Genomic DNA, 27,001 nt, shown 5'->3' on the forward strand with positions numbered 1-27,001 from the left:
GGTTAAGCTCAACAGTCCCGGGATCCTATTAAGTCCCCCGCCATGCAAACACATTCAGGGTCAGCACCTTGGCTCGGCCTTGGGAAAGCGAGGCTGATGATCTCGAGCACCTTCACAACTCTGAGCACGTCCTCGTCACACAGGGGAGGCACGTTTTATTGTCTGTAAGTCTGTTGGCGCCACACTTTGTTGTTATTTGTTCAACATTTGTCAGACCAGGTAGGACAAAATTGTTATTTTCAAGGATAAGATGTATGTTCTTTTTAGTTCTGCAACACCTGTCATGAACAGTAAGAGGAAAACTCTTAACTCTACTGTCATTTGGCCAATACTTGTTCCTAACCGCATCATTATGCTGACATCCTATGGCTTCAAGTTTTCATAGATCCTTGAATCTGACCTGTCTTCCTCGCCTGTGTTTTCATTTTCAGATGTTTTTTTCTGGAGAAATAATAAGTCTGCATACTGAACACTGAAAACAATCTCTTTCACTCCAATATCTCGAGCATAAAAACTAAAATAAACGTGTTATTTTGATTCACAGACTCTATTTCTTAATGTCACTGTGTCTTGCTACTTTGAAAAGCCTGTTTCACATGTTTTACAACAAGATTATGTAACTACAGCAACTGTGGCTATGTGCAGCTGTTAAAACTTAAGTTAATAACTTTTATGACAGAAAATAACTTTTATATTTGCTTATATTGTCACTATATTTATACAGCACTAATTGAGACAATAATAATCTGCAAACCAATCTTACACCGCTGCCTGATCTATTGCCTTGCAGTGCTTCTAACTGCGTTACCGCACGTGAAGGAAAACAATCAGAGCCAATGAGTTTCTAACACAGCTGACAATTATGTCAACCATACTGTTTGGCTGTAAAATAATACTGTTGGTCCAGCCAGTTGCAAGTGCTTGGCTGACATTGGTTGACTTTTTCCAAAACGGCAGCCAAGTCACAAGTGTTCTCATTCAACAGCTAAACAGTACACTAAAATACATCTCTGAAAAGAGAAGTAGGCAATGCAGTAACAGAACCTTGATTCATATTGATCAGTGCTAACTAGTTTGACCACAATTCTTAAGCAGTGATTGACATCTTTGAGTCGGCTCTACCTGGTTGTTTTACTTGATGTACTAGATTTTAGCAGAAGCCATTAGAGGCAGTAGGAGGGGCGGAGGGACGTGTTTTCTTTTCTTACAGACTGTCTCTGTCATTTACTTTTTTCAGAATACAGTGACAGTTTCAGTAAACATAACACAAAGATATCTAGCTTCACAACAACATATGACACTGTGATTAATCTCACTGTAAAATCGCAGTAAAGAGCTGGCAGCACAGATGCCAGCAATATACTGTAATTTTACAGCATCCATACTGTTAAGCAATTCCACAGTCTATTACTGTGATTATTTGGATTTACAATAACATTCAGTTTAGGGTGTTACTTTAAATCCTAAAAATGTATGGTAGAAAGGCACAGGCACAATAATTTAATTTAGCAGTTTAGAGATTATCCAAAATATCAGTCTTCAGTGTAGTTCACATTATAACTTTATTATGCTGTGGGCTATAGACATCTGCTTAAAATATGCATTTTAATGAATATTATGCGTAGTTAGCAATAAAAACTTAAAGAGATTGAAATGAAATACATTTATTTAAAGGGGCAGTGTCACCATAAATGCTGCCACGACACCGAGAAATGAGCCCAAACAAAAACAGCCTACTTGCGTCTGCTGTGAACTCTGGCAGTAAACTGAAATTCTTAAAGTCAGCTTGTCAGAGACTTCCCCTAACCCTCATCGATACTTGATTTTTTGAGGCCAATGTCGATATTAGAAGTAAAAAACTCCAATAACAAGAAGGTCTTTACTCAGATGCAGATCATTATATTAGCGTTACCAAAATGAATCAACAAACGCCCATAAATAAAGACGAACTGAACCACTCGAGTCTCTGTCTCACTGACAAATGACATTAAAACCAGCTCCACAGCCGGTTGAGCATCAGTTTGATATCATTTTACAGGAATACAGTATCATAGTGTTGGAGATTGACCATAAATTAACAGCAACTGCTTACAGTGTAAAATTGCAGGGTGGCCAGAACCAGAACTCTAAATGCACAATAAGGTCCCTCTGCAACTTTTATGTGTGCAAATAAGCAACAGCTTTGCGAACAAGTTGTTTCAAAGACATCTTAATTATAGACTTATGGAGTGGAACCAGAATTGAAAGCAACATGTCTCCTGTTGATGCACTGTATGTTTCACCTCTTAGACAAAGACTTCTGAAATATTTATATCAAGATATACTGTAGCACTGGCCAAACAAGCTGCAATGTAACCAATGAGGGCATTTGTGCACCATCAATTTACGTCCACTAAAAGTGGTCCACTGTCAGGCTCAGATTGTAACTCTAAGTGTCTGACAACATTATGTAAAGGAAAGCGAGGCAGAAAAAGAGTAAGACAATTTTTCTTTACCCAGACAGACTGAAATCATCATTGCCAAACCCATCAGACTATATCTATATAAACAGTAATTTAATGATTGAAAAACACTCTTTATTTAGAGTAAAAATGAACAACACTAAACTCACAAAAGCTGTCTTGGTTTATCTTTTTACTGTTCTAACAATTACCAGCTCTGGCTTCATGAAAATAAAATCACCTTATTCACCCAGCTGGATGTGAAAATATTCTGTCTCTGTATGCACTGATATTTATGCTGAAGCTGTCTGGTGGGTTTGGCAATGGTGATTTGGGGGCTGTTCTCATTAAAGAAAAAAAAAGATCCTTTCCATAATGATGTAAAACACTTAGAATAACAATCTGAGTCTGTCAGTGGCAAAAACAAGCACTTTTAGGGGACACAAATTGACGGTGCACAAATGCCCGCATGGTTCCATTGCAGCCTGTTTTACAGCTGGAGGCTGCAGTGCTTTAGTTCTGAACTCATCCATTAAAAAAACAAAAATGATGTCCTCAATAATCACTAAAGCCTAGTTCACATTACACGATTTTCACCGCAATTTTGACGTTGCAGAGGATCTTGAGAGGCACTTTGGGTCGGAGGTGAGTCGGCAGATAGTCTGCAGATAGTCTGCCACGACGAGTCCTCATGTGTGAACAAGCCTACGAGCAAGACTGGGACTGGATATCTGGCATGCTAGAAAACTGGAGAAGTCTGACACGCCTGACAAAGAGCATTAGCCAATGAGAGGCGGGATACGTCCCACGTCAGCACGCAGGAGGACGAAAGAAATATGAGGACAAGCCGCGACTTTGGGCTTGTTTCTAAAGTGGAGTTGCTTAATTGGGCTTGCTCTCTAAACGTATCCGTCACTTCTTTTGGACTTGTTTCCATAGCCCTGGTTGCTTGTTTCTCTCCCAAGATCTGGCAACACTGACAAGCCGGCAAGCAACAACAACAATGGCGGCGTCCACAGGATCACGGGGAGCACGTTGTGTTTGGACCCAGGATAATAAAGAATATCCATGACTTTACGATGTGTCGTCTCCAAGTTTGGTGACATCACCACGCTATCTGGGGTTCTGTCGGCGAGGACTCGGTGGAGAAATCTTGTGGTGTGCACACACAGGTCGTAGCGCAGTTGGCGAGACTCTGCTGACAGAAACACACGTCGCCAGCTATGAACACTCAAAAGATTACGATAGTCTCCGTGACGCAAAATCATGGTGGAAATCGTGTAATGTGAACTAGACTTTAGACACAAAATTATGCGAAAATAGGGCCCAGGTTGAAAAATACCAATGTTACCCTCTCAGTTAGTGAACATTAGCTGCTATAAACTACAGTACTGGACATACCAGACCAAGTAAAGATGCTATTTATGAAATTAACTTTTCATTTATAAAAGGAAAATTAGATTATTTCTTCCTTTGAAAAGTTTGTCTAACCTCAGGTGCTAATCACATCATCCTTTTTGTACTGTAAGAAAAATTCTTAATATGTTTAATTGTTTTTAATATATTAGTTAGTGGTTGCTGATTGATTGTGACGGCAGACCCAGACGTACTCCCTTGCGCTTGAAATAGAGAAACTTTTAAAAGAATGACTTATTATTGCCACTGATTGTCTTTAATTGTCATGTCAAGCCCCCCATAAAACTATAATGTTAATTTCTCCAGCTCTGCGTTACCAGAAGAATACATCAGTTTAACGCTGTGTAAACTTCATCTCCTCCATATGCATACAATCTGCTGTAACTGTCAGTAGAATGCTAATAAGAGCTGGGTCAATTAGTATTTTTTACGTGATACTGTTTTTCTTCCTTTAAAGCTGTTGACTGGGAACATATTGATATGGAAACAGCCTTGGGGCAGTCTGCTCTACAGATAGAGACGAGAACTGAGCTGCTTACAGCACTCTGACCTCTTGGCTACGATTCCACTTTATCAAATTGTTGCTCGGAGCACCAGATGACTGGAGTTCACCACTTGAGGGCAAATCAGATTTACTGTCTGACTGTGAGTTGGGAATCACAGTACAGAAAAGTGAAGGGATTCAGAATGCTTCCAGTGCGTGGACCTATACAGTACATGATGTAGGAGTGAGCACAATCTTTCAAGGGATCAGTTATCTGCACAATTCAATTCAGCTAATGTGAGCTGGATATGAATTTTTCATAACAGGAAGGTTCTCAGACTATTATTTCATTAAATCAAATTAACAGAAAACTGAGGCAGATGGTAGAAAATTCAGTGCAATACTGATCAGTTAACTAAATTCTTAGGATGTCAGAAAAAATAAAAGAAATGAAAAGTAACTGACAGAACTCTCGGGCAGATTAAAGACGTTGGCAGATGGTTGGCAGCTGGCAATGCGCAAACTTTTTTTTTTTTCTGTCTCATTTTTTCTGGCCTGAAATCCTTAAAATTCTACATTTGGCGTAGAAAAATTCTTATGCAGGAGGAACATAATGTCCAACATGTCCAGATAAACTACCATGAATTCTCAAATAAAAGGTAACATGCAAATACTGACCAGGTAAAAGAGGTCAGGTAATAGTATTTGATAAGGTGTGGAATTACCTTTATGTTTTGTCATTGCTCACATAGGAAATTCAACATAAAGTCAAATTCAACAGCACTTATTCCCTCTGAAGAACAACAGAGTTGCGTCATACTCACCACTCAGCTGCTCTGAGTCTCAGAAATATTGTTTTCAATCACTACATAAGTCCAGTGTCTTCTACTTTTCTGTTTCTTTAAGTTGGTGTTAAGCTGTTGTGAATGAAAGTCAAGACCTTCTGCAGTTATTTCAAATCAAAAGCCTCAAGAAAAAAGGGCACCTGCAATCTGAATAGATGCTCTCAAAAAAGACAGTTTGTTCAGTCCAACAGTACGTCTTTGTCAAGTAGTACTCAAGATATAAAACTAAGGGAGCACTTGATCATCACAGTATAACACCACGTCAGTTAAACTTCAGGGATATCAATCTGTCTATTTAGGAAGCACAAGTGATTGTGAATCAGTTTCACCTGCTTTGATGCAAGTGAAAGTGACAACAGGTGCAATGGAGAGACAAAAGCAAGACAACCTCCGAAAAGGGAGTGGTTTTACATGTGGTGGCCACTGTTGCTCTCTCCTTATCCTTCCTGACTGATTCTTCTGTAGTGTTGTGTCCTTGTCACTACTGGTAGCATGAGGTGGTACCTGCAGCCCAATCAGGTAGCACAGGTAGTCCAGCTCACATCCATACGTGCGGTCGCAAGAAGGTTTCCTGTGTCTCCCAGCACAGTCTCAAGAACATGGAGGAGATAGCAGGAGACCCTCTGTTACATGAGGAGAGCTAGACAGGGCCATAGAAGGGCAAGTATTTGCTCCTTTGTGTGAGGAGAACAGGAGGAGCACTGCCAGAGCCCTACAAAATGACCTCCAGCAGGCTACCGATCCAGGGTCTAGGAGGAGATCCCCCAGGACACCATCCGCCTAATCATCAGGAGCATGCCCACGCATTGTAAGGAGTGCATACAGGCACGCGGGGGCTGTACACACTACAGAATCACATTATGAGTTGCCGTGGTGAAATTAATGCAAGTTGGATCAGCCTGTGATTTCATTTTTTTTTACTTTGATTTTTGGTGCCGTTTGAATCCAGCCGTCTGTGGGTTGATGACTTTGGTTTCCACTGGCTATTGTTACATCTTTTTTTTCTCAACAAATTTAACAATGTACACCAGTTAAGATTTTCAACTTGAATAATTTGTTCATCAAGATCTGATTAATGATTCAAATGTTATTTTTTTGAGCAGTGAATGTTTCAATCCCCAGATTTAGCTGAGGAGTGAGCAATCCTTGCCTTCACTCTGCTCTCTGGTAGACCTATGAGCAGCTGCTGACCCAGACCCAGACCCAGAGTGAGTCTGAGTGAGACGGAGGCAGCCGCCCAGAGCATGAGAAAATTTGCCTGGTCACGCTCCAAAATGACGTTATCTTCTGCCTTCTGCTTGTAAGCAGTCAATTTACAGCTCACAGCAACTGAACACAATACAGTGTCCAGCTTTTGTTTGATAACTAGTGTAGGCACAAAATGCGCTGCCGTTAGCAAAGGTAGCACAAATTAGCTCAAAAGGCTAAATTAGCTTTTTTTTACTATATAATTGTAATGTCAGTCACCCTAAATGTCCCGCCAAACCCCGTGCAAACTCTCAAATTCCCTATATTCAACTAACATATATAGGTTGTACAGCCCGCTGGGTAACCCGTTGAACCCCGACTCATGATAGGGTTTGGGGATTGCAATTATTTTCCATGTACGAGGAATTCCCGGTAGGCGTGGGTCATAAGCTTGTATTGATAAATTCCCTGCCCTTTGTACACACTGGTGGTCACTACCAGTGAACGGATGGTTTAGTTAGTAGAGATGTACCGATACCACTTTTCCCTTCCCAATACCCACTCCGATCCCTGAACCTTAGGTATCTGCCAATACCGAGTACCGATCCAATACCAGCGGGTAAAAAAAAAAAATGGATGGGATATGAATTGTTGTATGTCTCAACTCCCAAAATAAATACATACATAATAATAAAATGAATGCCATAAAACTATTTTTTAATTGTTATTATCCAGTGCTGACACAGATCAGAACACAGGTTAAAGTGCAGCCACACAATTTGGTAAAAAAGACATTTAAAAGGCTACAGTAGAATCCTTTTTAAACTCCGCTCCGTTTCTGTTTCATTTGCCTGTAGCGTGCGTATGCGCAATGACGTGAGGCATTACGTGGTATCGGATTGGTCATAGGCTGTACTCGCCGATACCTGATACCGCATTTTAGGCAGTATTGGAGCATTTCCAATACTGGTATCGGTATCAGTACAACTCTGTTAGTTAGGTCCTTCAATCAGCCTTGACTATCTAGAGGAAGTAAAATTTGAACACAAAACTCTGAATTATGTTTAACTGAAAAAAACAGGTCATCTGTGTATAAAGATGTAGACCTAATGTTAAAAGGTCACAATTGTACTTGTAAATCATCCTTCCGGGACCTTTTGGGACCATCTGTTAAGTGTGCAGATGCACTTTTTAACTTGAGATTGTTTTTGCTTTTTCCCACACACCTGATATCACATGTACACGAAGCATCAAGTCTATTTGAAGTTGAAGCTTTAAATGTACCTGTGCAGGAAGTATAAGTTACACTGATGGTATCATAACCGCAATCAAAAAACTGCAACATGGAAGAGGTTGAAGATAATGAGTAAAAGACAACAGTAGTCTGTTACAGAAGAAAAGTTTGACATGACTGTTGTTATACTGGAAGTAGTGATGTGGGACTGTATATTATCCTGGATTCATTGCGACTAAATGTGGGCAGGCGGCAGCATTGACAGCAAACAGCACATCAACAACAAATTAAAACAGATAAGAAAATGGGAGGCTTCTGATTAAAATATGATAAACAGGGGGAGATGTTAACAACGGTCTGTGTCTCACATGAGCATGTTTCAAAGATTTCCTGGTTCTCCCTGCAGTTGAGGCCAGTATTTGAGAATTTACAATGTATGGGCATTTTAAAGAAGAGAAAACACATCTGGAGAACCCACACAAAAACTGAAAAATAAATGACTTGCAACATCTCACCTTTCTCTTGTTAGTCGGGCAGACGTACAGGTAACTCAGGACGGTCTTGGATCCCACTTTGTCATTCATCCTCTCATACGTGGAGCCGTAGTCAGTAGATCTGAATGAGAGGAAATAAAGGGAAACATTATAGCAGATAAACATGACAAGAAAAACGCAGTGAAAGTTTGCTGACAATCTAATGGGTAAACAAACAGTCTAAAGATTACTGAGACCCGGCACGATTCATGTTAAATGATATTGATTCTGCAGTGATGAAAAAGAATGCAATATTACACCCTACGGTGAAAACAGCAAGCAGATGCAGGCTGGTACTGTACGAATACAGTTACTGTGTGCGAGAGTAAAACCTCTGGCAATAGAACAAGGGAAGGTTAACCAATCATCTATAGCTGCCAACGAAAACGAACCATTCGGAAATGTCTGGGGACCCGGCACCGTAAATAATTAATTCTCTACCGATGACTACTATGAAATAAAATATGACGAGTGCAAAAACGTGGATGTTCCTGAACCCATGGGCTTTAATAATTTAGCAGTGGGAATGAGCCTGTTAGCCAGCCTAGTCCCTAGAAACTCCACATGAATCCATCATCACTAGTAACTACCGAACCTGCCTTCCAGTAGAATATTACAGCATTTACAGGGGCTGTATTGGCATTTTCTTTTTTTCTGTGAAAGCTGCATTCATGCGGCCAGGATTTTCAAATATTTCTCTCAGTGGGGACAGCAGCACCCACCCACAACTGTGACATAACTCCCATTTGGATTCGCAGTCTACTTCACAGTGTTATGAGGAAAGTGAAGATGATACCTATTTCAGTGTTTGTCCTTTTTTTAGTCGAAGCCCGCTGCTTGTGCTCCTTCAGCGGGAATGGGGTTTTGGTGAAATTGCAAAGAGATTTCTCTCATTCAAATTCATTCCAGAATGCCTCTGAGAGACACAGTAGTCGCTATGATCACAAAGCACAATAATGAGTCAGGCAGACGGCATCATTTCCACAGCGTATTCGAGTGGAGGTGTGGGGAGAAGTGCTGCACTGAGAATGATCCTGATTTGAAGCAGGGGCAGTGAACTATACCGTTGGCCTCTGTGTAACACTGTTGGAGCCTCCTGAGAGGAGACTTCATAAATAACATAGAAACATATGTTGTTTTTGGCATGACATGGATGAGCGCAAGGCGTGCCTTCATCATCTAGTCACCATAATGCATATGGTTAGATCTCTTTAATGGAAAGAGGGGATATCTTTGGCGCAGACAGCAGGGAGATGTCAGCACTCAGATGTAAGCCAAGATTAAAGACTCATAATACCTTACACAAGAGAGCTAATCAATATGAGAAGGAAAATGGGTTGCTGTCATTAATGTTACTTGATTTTTACTTGGCGAGGCTAAAATGATGTCTGGTCATGTGAAGTGAGTACCTGACTGTTTTTGTTCTTTGTGTTTCTTATTGTTCTGCTCAGTTGACCAAAAAAAAAGTGATTCACAAAACAAAAAGTAAATACTAGGGCTGCCCCCTAATAGTCGACCAAACGTTAGTCGACTATAAAGGTCTTTAGTCGGCAAAATGTCATTGGTCGCTTAATTGCACAAAATTAATTCTTGAAAAAATAAATTAAAAAAACAAGCAAACATGAAACTATCAGCAGCTGCATCTCGTCAAACAAAACCTATATGACTGGACCATGTGGGAATTTTAATTTGAAAGGACAGACACAGGAAGTGGTCACGCTCAGCAGTCAGACAGGAGTCACGTTACAAACCAGTCACAGCCAACAGATATCTTTCCCTTCTTCTGTAAATATTCAGTCTGATAAATACGGAAAAGTTGATTATGTTAGTGCAGGGCTACCCAGAGTTTTACATCTGTCCCACGGACAGTAGGCTTCCACACTTATAAACAGCACCTGGAAGAAGATCAGCTCTGCACTCAGGATTTCAGGTGAGTAGGCTACACGATGCTTGGCAACCTTAGATGCAACCTGCCGCCATTGAAACCTGGCACAAAAAAGGCACAAGAGTAGCGCCTAGCGCCTGACCTCACGTTTTCCAGGTGGTTAAAGACGCAGCATGTGTATGGCCCCTAATTTCCAGGGCTGGTACCTGCGGTTATTCCACAGGCTAGTTAATAACATGTCGGGCAGGAAATCCAAAGTGTGGGGTCATTTTGAGAAGGTGAAGGACGAACCCAAGGTGATATGTAAACTCATCTTCATTGGTCGACTACAAACATGACGTATCATCTGAAACATGGAAGTAGCTACATGCCCATTAGCCACTTAGCACAATCATTACTGCTTTGCCCACAGCGTCATTAACAGGCGGCTCGCTCAGTGTGTGACGTGCACTTGTAGATAAAATATAGGCCTATATTAATGAAGGTTCATTAGTACGGTTTGTATTTCTCTGTAATGTAGCACAGTGTTAACAATGTTACTGATACTATTCTTTCTCACACCTTCAACTCAAACCACTGTGTTGCCCCGCCCAAAATATATCATTTAATAATTAAATTAATATCGTAAACATGCAGGTGACTAGTCAACTAATGGCCCTAAATGACGACTATTGGTGGACTAGGACAATTCTTAGTCAGGGGCAGCCCTAGTATATACTTACTCAATATAAATTCATCACCTGCACACAGTTTAATTCAGTACAATACAATAGTCCTGTAGTAAATATCACATTCTGATGCAGACAATATTCTTATAATATTCAGTGTAAGAGGATAAGTCTCCGTGAAATGGAAGTCAGAGCGTCTTTAGCTTCTGTTGTGTCACATATTTCCCACTGAAACTGAATAAATGAGCGGTGTACAGCTACAAGAGGAACTTAAATCAAATCCTCTGCATTTGATTGGATCGTGCCTGTTGACTCCACACGCACCTCTACCGTTGGATCAGGAAGAGTAGGAGGGAGAGATGAATGAATTAGACCTCTGCCACATTGTTTTGGAAATGAAAACAAAGGTTTAGCCCACTGATATCCAAACAAACATCTCCTCCTATCCCTCTTGATACTGCTGTGATTAGCTTCTGTAACCCACAAACCGTGAAGTGTGGTTTTATGACTGATTTGGCGAGTCCTGTTTGATAGGATGAGTTTTTGTAAACACTCCTGAGTGTAGGATGAGTCATCAAACATTTAAAACTGTTTAAACTGGTTTTACAGAAAGAGAAAAGAGATGGATTAGGATTAGAGATATGTAATCAATAAACACAGGGCAACAGGATTAAAACTGGGCAAATGTAATTTTAATTTCAGGTGGACTTTACAGTGTTGAGCTCCAGGGTTATCTACTCACTGTACAGCTAAGAACACATCTGTAAATTAAATTCACGACTTTACATAAAAGCCCAATCGATGTCAATTATCAACTATAATGCCTGATAAATAGAATTAAGTTTCCCACAATCAAATTTAGACAAACTGAGCGTCTTTGTTACGGGCTTAGAGAGCGTTCAAAGCCAAATGTGGCCTGCCCTTGTCCCTCTAATCAAGTTAAGTCTTCAGGAACTGACAAGCCCAATTTGACCTGAGCTGTACTTTTAAGCATTCTCAGTGATGCAGAGAGGATTATCCATGCTAATATTTCATCGTACATTAATTACTGCAGTGCCTTGTTTCAATAAAAAAGGCCTAATGCTTATTTTGTCTTTAAAAAACATGCAATACAGGCTCTGAACGTGAAGTTAAAGATGGCGGCACACTTACTTGTATTAAGTTTAAGTTCAGATTTTACCGATTATTCTAAGGACTATGGATTCTAGTTTTGAATTATATTAGGATGTGAAAATTCACTTCTGCAAATGCCCTGTCCTCTGTATCCGTCTGTCCACACATGGCATCAGAAAAAGTCCTATTAGTGTAAAAAACCCTGTCTTAAACTTCTGCATGGCAACAAGAATAGGCAGGATGTAACATTTATTTTGGCTGATATCCAGTCAGACAGGAAGCTGTCTGGAGAGAGGCATTTCTGCCTATTTGCTCGCTGCAAAAAAAGAGATGCCGGTTTGGTGTGACTGCTGTGTGAAACCTGTCATTATCTCACAGCAGAGCGTACAGTTTTGGGGTTTGATTCTCTCAGCCTTACGAGCTCTATTTGAGAGTGAAGCTTTAGTGGAATAATATGATGGTTCCTTATTTTAGCCCTGTTCCTACGAACACCGACAGAGCTTTCTAGCCCAGCATGGATTTACGTCTACGTGTTCTGGTGCCAATGTCGAGAGTAATGTGTCCTTTATGTACAGAGGTGGAAATTAAGGGCAGTCTGGAAGGGTGGGATTGGTGGGAATGAAATACGTCAGACTATCCTGCAGGAGGCTGTAGTTTACGTCCCATCACAGACCTCTAATTAACGTAAGAGCATAAAAAACAGTTAAAAAGAAAACAATAAAACATGAGCAACAGCAGACCTTAAAAACATACAATATCCCAAACACTAGACAGAGCCAGTTGAGACAAAGGCTAATTTGAATAAGTACATCTTCAGCTGCTTTTTAAAGGCGTCAGCGGAGACCGCACGTCTCAACTCAATCGCAAGAGCAAATGTTGGCATAGTACGTTTCTGGAAACGACAGATATGTTTTCAGTTGGATGCAGTGCATCAACATATGCCAACATTTTCTCCTGGCGATTGAGCTGTATGTCTATAGGAGGAGTGTTCCACAGTGTCGCGGCCGCCACTTCAAAGGAACAATCACCATTTGTTTGCAGTCACGAGGGACAACCAATAAGCCCTGGTGAGAAGACTTAAGTGACCTACTGGTGATATAAGAATGCAGGTCAGAGCGCATGACCATGCAGGGCTCGATTTCTTTTCATATACATCCTGAATTTAAAGGAAGGCACTGTATAAAACATAAAATGGGTGTGATGTGAATTGTCCTGCTGGACCTGGTCAACAGCACTGCAGCAGCACTATGGACCAATTGTACAGTCCAGGGATGACTTGCAAAGGCAGGGCCAGAGTGAAGTAAACATTAATTACTAAATGACTTTAAGGTCCAGTGTGGAAGATTCAGGGGGATTTAGTCGTGTCTAGCAGTGAGGATTGCAGATTGTAACCAGTTGAAACTTCAGAGTAGAATTCCTTCATTCTTCAGGGGGTTTTTAGTGGGAGCTGAATTATCCACAGAGGTCTCTTTCTTTCCAGAACAACCAGACCCGGTGATTTAAGCTGGTAAAAACACTGAATGAAGCACTTTCAGGTTAAAAAAAACAGTCTTTTTTTCTGTTGCCGCTGGTTGGGGGAGGGCGTCTGACTATAATGGCTGACAGGAAACAAAGAAATTGCAAATGGCCATCTCGTCCATTCTGGGATACTGTAGAAACATGACGATGCAACATCTGTGCATCTTTGTATATGAGGACCTGCTCTATATGTAGAATGTAGTTCAATGAGTCAAATGTTACTCTAAAGCTGCTTTTACACTGCAACACAGTAACTCTCCGCCTCCAGTATTTTCAATGAGGGGAAAGCAGCTGAGGGAGAGCGGTTTGCAACATGGTAGAAAGGGTATGAAGCAGGTGCTACCTACGTGGATGCACACAGATTTTGCCCTGCTGTGCTGAGTTTACGGTATTGAACTGCTGGTGTTTGTCGCCTGGCTTTGGCTGATCAAATAGTGGGCATAACGATAGCAGAAAGCAGAGAAGATGGAGGAGCTGATGATGTTTTCCATAAACCAATACATTTAAATATTTATGAAAGTCTGAAAGAAAGGAACAAACCTCCTCTTTAAATTCTCATGTGATTACAACATTCGTCTGAGCCTCGCTGTTCTGTCGCCACTTTCTCATCAGCAGAGTCCACGGAAACACTTGTTTACCCTTGTTTTCTCTGGTCACCATGTGCAAAGACTTGAAGAGGCAAAGTTGTACAAATGGAGAGCAGACAGAAAAAATTACTGCCACTTTCTTGAGTGTTTTATATATTTTCAATTTGAAGCAAAACACCAGTATGCTTTTTGCAAAAAAAAAAAAAAAAAAACAACCTGTTTCGATTTCTGTTGAGACAAGCACTTTGTGAGCTTTCTAGTGGAATTAATGGCTGTTTCAGCCTTGTGGTGAAAGATAGAAATATTTTTGTGACCATCAGTAAAAGAGATTAAGGCAGATTTGAATCAGGATGTTACATCAGGCTCTCTTGAGTGGAAGATTTTCTCTATAAGTCTGTGACCATGAAACAGACTTACCACACTAGTAATATGATGTTGATGGAGGTATGGTATATAAAGAGCATAATCAATTGCAGAATGCATTCAGTGACTACCTCTATAACTTTTATATCCTTCAAGTCGTTTAACTGAAGAATGACATTTATACATTTGCAAAGTATATTCCCTTGAAATTAAATAAATTAAAAAAAATACCTAAATCGTATGTGTATCTACACAGTCACAAAGTGGAGGTTTCTTTTTGTTTCCATACGTGAAGTCCTCCATTTTTTCAGGGAGCCACATAGAGAGAGATATAGTGCAGTGCACTGTGTGTGAACATCAAATGAATGGGAAAAAAAGCAGACAGAAATTGCATTAGGGAATGTTTGTGAGGTTTTGCCAGATGTCTGCCAGTAAAGCAGAACAATCCAGCGTTGGTGTACAAAACTGTTGACCATGCTCTGGGGAAAAACAAGCCAAGCACTTCAAAGACTGAGCGATGAAAATTCCAGCTAAATCATCTTAGTTTCTCAAGCTCAAACAAAGCACATCACCCTGAAGCATACAGGAATTTAAGAGAAATGAATTCTGTTGCAATATTGTTCCGAGGAAAACAAAAGGTTACTGATCTAACTCTTCTCAGTGTAAACCTGACTCTGGCACGCTGCTGAACAAAAACTATTTGTGAATGCAAGCGCAGACAAAACAGCAAAGAGACACAATGAGAACAGAAAACACCAAATCAATATTCATCAGGGGTCCGAAGATGAAAGCATCATCAGGTGGTTGTCGGAGTTGAACTGAAGCAGCAACAACTCAATTGTCTGTCCTCAGAAAGAGACTCACACAGAGACGCAAGAGGCTCAGAGAGCAAGAGAGATGGAGAAAGGAAAGGTTTCTTAGCAGAGAACCCTGCGGCAAAATCAAGCCTGAAGACTCTGAACACTCGCTGACTGATGCGCATGAAAAACACTCTCAGCACTGGTGAACCGAAGCGTTCTATGCAGTGCTGAGGGGTCAGAGGTAGAGACGCTTGAACGCGTTGCAGACATTTCCACTGCAATTGTCTGAATTGTTGCAGTCTTTTGTTCCAGGAACACACTCTAGGGGGATGACAAAGCCAATTCTGCTCCAGCCACAGGTCCTCGACACAAGCCTGCTCTCTGGATAGAATCCAGGGAACTTTGGGTGACCAGGAAAAGAACTAAACAGAGCTGTCGCCTGAACAAAGCGCCTGAGAGTTCGATGACAAAGTATGAGAGAGTAGAATTGGGCAAGCTGAAAAGCTTCTTATTAACCTTCATTTACCCAGCAAAGGGCTCGTTGAGCATCTCTCTACAGGGCCAGGTTTAAATTCTGCGCAGTTTGTGTCCTTTTCATGTTCGAGAGGGTTTTCTCCAGCTGCTCTGGTGTTATCCCACTCTAACGATAAGCTAAATTTGAACGTCCTCACTGAGCACTGATTCTATGATTTGCATGAGAAACTATGGCCCTTTTCCTAGGAGACTTGTACTCCCTAGGGACCTCTCGACCTCGTAATTTGCAAAATTTGCTAAGGTCAGCAGTGATTTGTAATTTGTCAAGTAAAAATTCCACCACAGATTACCAATTACCTACCATATTTTGTGATGATATCAGTCCCGTGCAAACTGGCATTTCAGTGATTTGGGATCTTTTTTAGGTTGTCTGTTTTCCCCGTGCCTTGTTTCTGCCTCTTTTGAGGGTGAGAATTATGGACACTGCATTGACATTAATTAAAGTTTTTGACAGCATTTTGGGTGCAGGGGGCTCATCTCGCTTGGGGAACCATTCGCAGCAAATGCAAGTTCAAATTAATCCGAAGAGCAAAATCTTAAAAGTTGATGAGATGGATAACTTTTAAAAGAAAATAAAGACGTTACCATTGTATATCACTGCTAATACTACTGTGTGGTGTTTCTGTGTAGTGTAAAGTGGAGTTACAAATGACTTTGCATCATATCTGAAAGGATAATGTCAGTAAATTCATGTAAATACAGACATGGTTTGTACTAAATGCGAATGTGGCGTATGAAACATTGACATGGGGGTAATTTCTAACTCACATGAGGTCCCTGGGTAATGCTACACTCGTGCGAACAGTGTCGAGGTTGTTGACAAGGAAAGGTTTTATTCATTTATTTATTTATTTTCTATGTTCTGTGCCAGTGGTTTAGTGTTACCAAAAAGGATAAATGTTAACTGCAGGTCTGTGACTAACAGCAAACTCTCTGTCCTGCTACATAACTAGGCATGAGTACCAATAGGCGACTCCATTTTGAATTCGGCTCCAAGTTGGTAAAATACCCTGATTCATTGAGCTCCACGTCAACAAATCCATTATCAATTTTTTATTCATAGTCACTTCTATTTTGCCTCTTTCTAACACTACAGGCCTCTATCAAGAAAGGGAAAAAAATGGGTGACATGTACGAACACATGGTATGCCAGTGACACTGGGTGCGGTTACATGGTGGCTTCTCATACGGGATGAAATAAATCTGAATGAAATCATTCGGAATTAAAGTTTTTCCAGATAGTTTACATGGGAAATATTCTGGTCCATGCAAGGTTTGGGGCAGGGAAGGTTTCTGATTTGATAGGGGGCAGAGCGGATGTTACGTGTTTACCTTTACCAGAAGAAAACACTGTAGTCCTCGTTCTGGATAACAAGATCCTTGACGACGCCATTCGTAGTGCCTTTTTCAGGCTTGTTTTGCTTATAATCTTGAAGCAGCAGTACGACAACAACCTTGTTCTGCTAATGCTTTGTCTGTTGAGGAGGAGAAGGGAGGTAGAAGGTCGAAGAAGAAAGATAGAAGGCCGTGCTTTGGTTAGTGTAACGTGTCACATGCGCGTTATATACGTCATCGCGCCAGAAGGGCAAGGAAACAAGCATGCGCAGAAAGACCAGAATGAACTTAAAGAGGAATGAGTGTATACAAGTGCAAGAAATTCTTTTATTCGGAATTAGAAACGGAATATTCCAGCCCCTTACATTGTAATGAATTTTCAATCGCATTGGCCATTTTAATTCCGGATTAGGTGTTTACAAGATCACTTTTAATAGGAATGAACTTTCATTCTGAATGAAAAGGGAATTAAACTGTCCATGTAAATGCACTCACTGTTACTAACAAGACTAACCGGCTGAAAATTGAGTTTAGTTTACTTCTCTAGCTGTAGCAAAACCCCACAGTTAGGAGATGTTTTCTTTTACAGCAAAAAGAAAAATGAGTCAAGACAGGGTTCATGATCATCACAGTGCAGTGACAAATATGTAGTGAAAGCCCAACAGCCCTTCAACACAGTAGAATCTCTGGGGTCTAGGTCTGATGCTGAGTGGGAGGAAAAAGTACATATCTTTAACAAAAAAATTTCTTCATTTCCTACCAAACCAATTAGAGATTCCTGTCTGGTTTCACCCCAACCCGCAACCCCTACTAACTGCCTCTGTGCAGATGGAACACTACTGCACTGGTACTGCACATTGGCATGGACATAAATTGTGAGATGCCAAACTGTCCAATCTAGACGCAGTTTCTAGGGATACTGGGCTGTCTTGAGACGTGTAGAATCTTTGCCAAGGAGCAGTGAAGCTGTTCTAGTGGTTTAGTGTGGTCAGACACCTTGTTAAGAGACTAAATATTGGACTTTCTGTTAAGCAGCTCATAGTAAGGACCTGTTTCACACTGAGACATAGTTGTGTAAATGTTCTTAACAACAGTCATAGACAATTCATTTTAACTGCGGAGATATGTGAAATCAGCAAACTTGTTCATTTTTCTCATCATTTTTAGCCATAATTGTAACGTGGTCTGGCCTCTCTGACCTTTCTGCTGTGCTTATTTAACAGACTGTGTTGCTTTGCTTGCACCTGAGATAAACCAAATCTATCAGCAGGAGGCCAAACAATGTACTGCTGTGGACAGGGGCTGCAGCAAAACATATTTTAGCCACCTAAAAAATCAGTATCAGTTCAAGTGTATGCTATATTTGGAATATTTCCTCCATTGAATCTTACACACTAACCAATAGAGGCTGCAGTAGACGGACAAGGCATGTTCTGTGAAGCAAAATTACTGTTTATGTGAATGGAATTTGGTGGCTCTGAGAGAATGGATTGAGTTCCCTGTCAGAAAAGCCTGAAAGCCTGTCTGATAGCAAGGGAAAGTGCTGAAAATATTCTAAATGTAGAATACACTCAAACTAAAATCGATATTTTCAGGTGGGCCTTTTTTTCGGTGGCAAAAAATGATCCAACGGAAACAGCGATTGCTCCATGCCATTAATATTTTATGTATGTGATGCAAGGATTTTCTATGTGGAACATTGTGATTTGGTATTTATGTAACCTAGATGTCTAAAAATCCCAGTTTTAACTTGCAGTGGATTTGCAGACATCAAGACAAAGTGAATATCAATGCTCACTGGGTCAGAACTGCCCCCAGTGTAGATTGTAATGTGTTTGTCTGTGTGGTGGCCTGCAGCGACTGGTGACTTGTCCAGGGTGTTTCTCTGCCATTTCATCCGAGGCAGGAAGAGAAAGGTTTCAGCCTCCGTGTGAGTGGCAAAAACAATGATTGGATGGATGAGTTGCCCGCGGCAATTAGTCTGTTACTTGCAGCAGTTTACTGCTTCATTCAACCAATGGATTATTAAGTGCTTTAATCCAAAACACTAAGCCGGCACTCCAGACAATGTTCAGGCAGAAACACTACTGTCATAGTTCACTTGCAAGTACAGACTTTGGCATAATGTTTCCCTTCAAAGCAGCTTCCCTGTCCAATTATTTCTTATTAGAAAAAATACCCCTTAAAGGGGGATAGAGAGAACAAAGCCAGCCTTAACTCTGTTTCTCAATGTTATCTATATGACAAAATACAAGAGACTGAATGTTTAAATGTAAGTTTAGTTCAAACGAGGCAGTGATTCATCATAAATCTATCAACAACAACGATAGTAAAGGCGGCAGAAATCCGAGTAGGGTGGGCGGGAGGTGTGGTGGATGCATCCAACAACCACCGACTTTCACCCAAGAGGCCGGTTTTTGCTTCCCATAGGATTGTAAAGAAAAAACCCTGTTCTCTTTTCCTAAACACAAGTACATACTTTGTTGTTTGTTGTCTAAACCAAACCATGTGCATACTGGCAAAACGTACCCACATATGTTTGTTGCTGAAGGAAAAAAAAAAGGTCAAATCGCGATTATGTACCGAAGGAGTTTGCACGTTCTCCCTGCGTCAGCGTGGGTTTTCTCCGGGTACTCCAGCTTCCTCCCACAGCCCAAAGACATGCAGGTTAATTGGTGACTCTAAATTGTCCCTAGGTGTGAATGTGAGTGTGAATGGTTGTCTGTCTCTATGTGTCAGACCTGTGATAGTCTGGCAACCTGTCCAGGGTGTACCCTGCCTCTGGCCCAATGTCAGCTGGCAAAGGCTTCAGCTCCCCTGCGGCAGTAGCTCAGTCCATAGGGACTTGGGTTGGGAACCGGAGGGTCGCCTGTTCGAGTCCCCGTCTGGACCAAAATATGGAACGTGGACTGGTGGCTGGAGAGGTGCCAGTTCACCTCCTGGGCACTGCTGAGGTGCCCTTGAGCAAGGCAATGAATGAATGAATGAACTAAAAGTCATGCATTATTAAGGGCGTGTCCGCTTTGAGTGACAGGCTATGAGATGTAGCCACAGTATATAGCCAGATTTGCCGGCAAGTACTGGCTGACATCATGGCGACTACGTCCATTATTTTAGTACAGTCTATACCTCAACCACAGGTGCTTTCTCTATGCACATTCATTTCCTGTCTACATTACTAGCATTATCACTTGGAGAAAATTACATGTTTCATTGAGAAAAAATGACTTTCTATTTCCCATTATAATCTCAGTATGCACACAGCACCAGCCTGAGGTAGCCAGCTGAAAGCTGACGGGTTACCGCTAGGCAAAGTATAATTAAAGTAAGAAAAGAAAAGACTTAGTCTACTGTAGATTCAAATTGTTTTCCCATATGTTGTCTCGTACGAAAAAACCCCAAAATGAACACTGTAAGCAGACTACTTGATAATCATATGCAAATTATTTTAACAGCATCTGTAGAAGAATGATTCTGTCTCAATCTTTTTAATCCATATAATTGGATGATCACTGTAACCTTGATCACTATAAGCGGTTTCCACTGTATTATATTTCCAGGTACAACAAGACAGCATCATATGAAATGGATTGTGCAGAGAATATCCAATTAAGACATCCAGTCTGCATTCCAGTCACATTTATGCAACATCACTTGATTTAAGGCACAGGACAATACAAGCCTGACAATGTTTACCTGCATCTAAACCAACACTGAAGGGGAGGAAGGATCAGCTTTCAGAACGAGACAGACAGCGGTGCATGTATGGACAGAAAATCACAGGGCAGACATTCTGATTTCTGACAAGGTTTCACACCTTTAGCTGAAATCTGCCTCCCTGCTCTTGATTTCTGTTTGAAGAAAGACGTGAATTTGAAACACAATATTCATTTTTATTTACTTACATGGTAAAAAATATCTCACTGCGGATGTTATGTTGACAAATGATTCATTAAAAACATAGAGAGGTAGACAGCCAGTCCCACTTGCCAAAACCAACACGTAATTCGGTACGTTATTCTCCACAAATACACATTGCATTTCCAGTGACTTTCATCAGCAAATGGAATTGTTTGGGGTCTACACACGGAATATAAAGTCTTTTAGGACAATGAAAACCCATTCGGATATTTGCTGCATGCCAAAAGAATAAAACTGATGACATGCCATGAGATCTAAAAACAGAAAGACGCATGGAGATTGTGTTGCAGCATGCCTTCAGCAGAGGCAGCAAACATCCAGCAGTTTTTAATAATCACTGCTACCATCAGCAAAGCATATCTCAGCAAGGTGAGTCATAATGTACAAGCTGTCAAGGAGTTTATCTGTGGAATATACACTCACCCTGAGATGCACTTTGTGAATATTTGCACACCAACTAAAGCATTCACAAACACACACACACACACTCACACGCATGTGCTTGCATCTTTCCAGGCTTCAACCTTAGGCTACTGCTGCACAATCTCTAATGAATCCGCTGAAGCATAATTGAAAATGACTTTGGAGAATTGCCACATTAAGATAGGAAGATACTGTATTTGCAGGTGTTTCGGAGTCGTCGGTTAAACACACGTGAGAGCAGAGAACAGTGAAGCATGGAAAAAAATAATGGAACCTCAAAACCCTGAGCACTGTACGCCAAAGACTTGTCTTTCTTTCAATAGATTAGGAAATGTGTTTACGTGCATTTCCGACTGTGTGTATGTGTGTGTGTGTGTGTGTATGTGTGTGTGTGTGTGTTAATGTATGTGTCTGTGTTAGTGGGAGATAGTGAAAGGAAAATATAAAAGCAACCCATGTGTGAAACAAACAGAAACGGGAAATGTGCCTGCAGACCGTGCTAGAATCCATGCTGCTGCTAATTCAAAGCGCCGAGAAAGTCAGAGACGATCCTGCAGTGGAAAACAAAAGATTTCACATAACAACCATGTGCCGGAGTATGATACATGTAAACAACAAGCACAACAGAAAGGGGAGACAGGAGGACTGGAATTGATATAAAAATTGTGAGGGGAAAAAAAAAAAACCCTCACAGTATCCTGTTCTGCTATCAGGCCTTCCAAATATAACCCTGACCGCATCATTGCACCGCGTCTGACAAATGCAGTGTTGAGGAAATACCTTAAAGGAACAGCCGGAGTGGGACAGAAGTGCTGACATTCAAAGATCGCTCTCAGTGACAACATTTGTCGTGTATCCCACTCTCAGCTCGTGTTCTCCATTCAACCTTGACAGCGGGTAGGCAAGTATCCCTGCTTCATCCCCTCCCCTGCTCGCCACGCTCCAGAATGCTTTTTCCAGAATGAATCTTTAAATAAAGTATAAAACTTTAAAGTATCCTCCCAGACATGATGACTTTTTTATGAGCTCTATAGGGACCTTTTTTTAGGTTACAAAAGACACATCCACTTTGTTTTTCACTGTCATCATCACCTGCTGACCTGACCCGTAACCTCTTTACCTCACCCAACCCTCCTTCCCTCTGCTCTTCCCGCCGGTTGTTGCAGTCGATCACAGATGATTCAGTGCAGTATGTGATTTAAATCTCACTCGGAGTGCAGGCTTTGGAGGGAAAAATCCCCCAGCGTATCTTTCAACCCTGCAAAGCTGGTGGGCAAAGAACAACCAGGGATGACTTCCATTCATTATTCATGCCAAGAGGAGGCCGGGAAAACAGCAATTCAATAGCTGGATTTTACAGAGTGTAGTGTCGGAGAGTGGTGGCGCACCATGGTGGACGCTGGGTTCGAGTTTGTGCTCCAACAAGGTCTCTGGAGTGTTGTTAGTGATGATAACTGACATGTCGGGGTCAGGAAGAAGTGGGAGTCCATGTGCTAAAAAGGGACCGCAGAAGTAGGGGAGCTCTCCAGTGAAGACACTTGTGAAATATGCTCCTTTCTATATGTAGAATATATATAAATAATACAGTGATGTTGACAAAGGTGGTGATTTGAGTTGGCCCACAACAAAATGTATTTTTATTTTTTATTTTATTTGTTTAACTCGTATTTATTATTATATGAGTTGAATTATGGTTATGTTCATGTATATCAAAAATATATCAGAAAAACAAACAAAGAAAATTCCAGATCTGAATAACCTTATGGTCAAATGAAAACATAAAAACAATCTATTTGCAAAACATTATACAAATGTCCCATCTTGAGTATAAAAAGCATATAGAATTGTGATATGAAGCAGCCCATGAAAATAAAGCTGTTGTATTAACCTGTAATAGTTAAGGGTGGGGGAAAAAATTGATACAGCATAGTATCGCAATATTTTTGTGTGGCAATATCGTATCGGAACACAGTGCCAAGTATCGATTTTTTTTTTTTTTTTTTTTTTAATGTAAATTCTAATATCATTATTAAACTTTAGGTAGCCTACTGGAATAATTGCTTTTTCAGTCCACTAAATACATTTTGCTGCTGGCAAAAAAGTTTTCACATTAGGACATAATTTAGTTCCATTGTAAAAAGAAAAAAATTGCAAAACATTTATCGCAGTACTCAGCATATCGTAACAAATTCAAAACCATATTGGTATTGGTGGCACAGTGGAACAGTGGATAGCACTGATAGCCCTTCTGTGCGGAGCTTGCATGTTCTCCCCGTGTCCGGGTACTCCAGCTTCCTCCCACAGTACAAGACATGCAGGTTGATTGGTGACTCTAAATTGCCCATAGGTGTGAATATGAGTGTGAATGGTTGTCTGTCTCTATGTGTCAGCCCTGTGATAGTCTGGCGACCTGTCCAGGGTGTACCCCACCTCGCCCAGTGTCAGCTGGGAAAGCCCAATTCCAAAGGGAATTTCGTCTTGCACAGTATTTATGATATGTACGATAAGAAAGGGGCAGCTACGAGTGAAAATATTTTTTCAACATGGTGCATCTCCCTGGACAATAAAACATCATCATATCATCATTGAAATGAGTCAATACATAACTGAGTGGCAAAATCACATTATCACAATGTAGCATCAGTAGCAACTGTAGTAGTAGTAGTTTTAGTAGTAGTATAGTCATAGTAAAGGCAGAGGAGTCCAAATGACGTAAAGCACTAGCGGGTCATCGTCGACATATGTGATTACAGCATTTACTGTCACAGCAGACATTGTGATGTAAGATTACAGGAATGTTTGTAGTAATATCCTACATATTCATAATTCAGGTACATTTCATGAACCTAAAAAAGTTTTTGGGACCCAGGGGTGAAAGCAGGCAGGCGGGAAGGTGTCAGATCTGTACAGAGCACTGTAAAAAAACACAGACACATTGCTGTGTATGTGACAGTATGACAGTATGATAACGACAACCAAAACACAAGATTCACTCTCGGTGGTTTCTGCAACATGAGAAATACTTAGAAAATAAGTAAAGTTACATGACATCACTGTTTCCATGATTTCAACATGGATTTGTTGTTCACAATGCAGCATTATTTGGGGGTGTCCTGTGGATGCATCAATCCTTTCAGATTTGAATGCATCAGGAATGCAGGATGCGTACCTAGCAACATCACTGATAATATATTTACAAAATTTCAAGTTCACATAATGAGTTTACATTTCCTCTGACTTTAAGCTAATCCTCTGTCCCATTTTTTCCTGCAGTAGGCCTTTATACCTACAGGGAGATTGTTAGAGTTGTAGAGCACAGACAAGGGGGTCAGGTGTGCGTTCACACATATTTTCCTGGAACGTACCTATCCCATGGCATTTGAAAATAGCTTAATGACCTGTCTGTAAACTTAGTGAGTTACTCTAAAAATAGAGGGACACAGCTTGCTGTTTAAAACTGATATATGTGCTGAGGCGAGCAGTGAAAGAGAAATATTCCCCCTTTTAATATGTGCTTCACTGACTGCAGGAACCTCCCTGAATCATTTTTTTTTCCAACTGTGTCATAATGGATGTGGGGTGCAAACAAACTTTTGATTTATATCTGCCATAACTCCTTTGGATTTATGCTCATCATGCACTGTGTATGCAGAATCCCGTTTTAAATCATTCCCTCCTTTTCTGTCAGTGTAGAAGTCGCTTGCCAGGGATGAGCGACTCACAAACACGAGTGTTTAGCAGAACAACAGCTGTTTCTCTGGTGGAGACTTGGTAAAGTAGAAGTGATAAAAGCCAGGCAGGAGTGTAAGAAGTCTGCGCACGCTCTAAAAAATCTTTTGTTTGATCGCCTGCTCATTTGCCAGCGTGCATCCTGTTGCGGCAGCACAGGGGTAAATACACGTTTTGTTGCCATTTCCAAAGAGAAGGAGAAAAAAGTGCTCTCCTGGAAGGTGAGTGGGAGCTATCCTTCACGACTCTGCAGTGCCTTTATCTGGTACCTTTCTTCTTTCTGATAAGCAGCTCCAGAGCCAATCATGTGGAACTTATAACTCAGACATGTGAAAGTGAAGTTTTACTGAGGTAAGTAAGTAGAAGGAGGGGGGGGAGAAATGGATAATAAACTTTCCTCCAACCTTCACTAAACTTTCTTCCTGTGCTGCACACACTCTGATGCTGTTCACACATTCAGCTGTCCTGGCAGCCTCTCTCAGCGTTGGCAGCAAACCGTCCATAATCTCAACAGATCTAGCCTCGGCGCCGGCTATATAACTGGCCGCTGTGCAAGCAGCGGGCAGCTGGTGTGGGCAAAAACAAAACACATACCTAGCTATAGCACCCACGCCACCAGCCACATCACCAGCCACCACTGTGAAGCACCACGCTGCGGGCGACTGATGTCAGAGTGTTGTCCTGCGTGGAAATATTTGTGTCATTTCAGATAAGCAGTGGAGTCAAAGCTCTCAGGCTACACGCTGCTGTCGACAAACATAGAACATTTTGTAATACGTTTGAGGCGTGTTCACTTACTACTCTGTGTGCTTGTGACTCCATTACAGGTTTTATTAGCTCAGGATCAAAATAGAAAAAGTGATAAGTGAGATGTGAATGGTTTACAAATCTAAAAGGTTTTGAATGCTATAAAGTTTAACATTCCTAAATGGGAAGAAAAAGAATTAGCGTTAATCATTCAACATCTGGATGGATGGTGAGACTTGAGTTAATTACAGCCAACCAAAAACAAACCAGAGCCGCCTCATGGAGAGATGCCCTTGAACTACCGTGGTATAAAATTCTACATCGCCTCCAGACTAAAGCCTCATGATGAAATCCACCATTTGCTGTTATGACAAGAAGCAAATGAAATGTGCTTCAGGATATGAGGAAAAAGCCCAAGAGTCTATAATTAAAAAAGGTAAGAATTTAAATATTGTGAGAAAGGATCAGAATAAATGACCTCTTTAATAACAGCGAGGGTGATTTATGTGTTAACTGTGAGGTAGAGCACGAGGGAGAAAACAAAAAAGGTTTCTGTAATTCAGCGTTGTTCACATTCACACTTCACCAGAGCTACTGTAGCTGAAAGTTCAGTCCCAACATATTACAATCAACCACTTCACATTCATAGTTCGTAATTAGCATTTTGAAGTGCCCCCAAAATGACTTGTTTACGTCCAAACAAAATAAAATCTTGTGAACATCATTTATTTGCAGATGTTTCTCCGAACTGGTGGGATGCTTCAACTCAATAGTTCACTTCAGATTTGTTGAGCTCTTTAAGCTCATTCATGCACAACACTGCCAACATGCATATGCGTGTTTTCAAGGTTCTAACAATTCAGTGCTGTCATTTCATGCTTTTATTTCTATGAAAAATGTATGATATGAACAGTCATGCTTGCAAATGTTTTGGCTTGTTGTTGACTCCAGGTTGACAGTTGCTTATGATTCATCCAGACTAACTACTTCTGTCTGATACACACTGTGTTTGACTGGCTTCTGACTGACACTTGTGATTTTTGTAACTGCCAAGTCATCTCACTCCCAAGTCATCAAATAAGGCAGCAAAGTGAGTGGCCCTATGCTTTAAACTATGATGCTGTGCGTAGCTGTTGTAACCATGACAGGAGCAAAAGAGGAAGTCAGTGATGTAGTGTAAAGAGTGAGTAAATCTGTGTAGGGAGGAGGCCAGGGGGTGGATGACAAATGCAGGACT

The 27,001-nt window shown here is 40.9% G+C and overlaps 1 protein-coding gene across 1 annotated transcript in view; it reads right to left on the reverse strand.

Annotated features, from left to right (window-relative positions):
- Positions 1 to 27,001, reverse strand: part of sorcs3a (sortilin related VPS10 domain containing receptor 3a) — a 324,139-nt gene that overhangs the window by 150,183 nt on the left and 146,955 nt on the right. Inside the window, exon 3 of the mRNA XM_033623946.2 lies at positions 8,124 to 8,223. Coding sequence (XP_033479837.2) covers positions 8,124 to 8,223 — 100 coding nt within the window. The remainder of the gene's footprint in view (positions 1 to 8,123; positions 8,224 to 27,001) is intronic.

This window comes from Epinephelus lanceolatus, chromosome 3, assembly GCF_041903045.1.
Source record: "Epinephelus lanceolatus isolate andai-2023 chromosome 3, ASM4190304v1, whole genome shotgun sequence".
NCBI lineage: Eukaryota > Metazoa > Chordata > Actinopteri > Perciformes > Serranidae > Epinephelus > Epinephelus lanceolatus.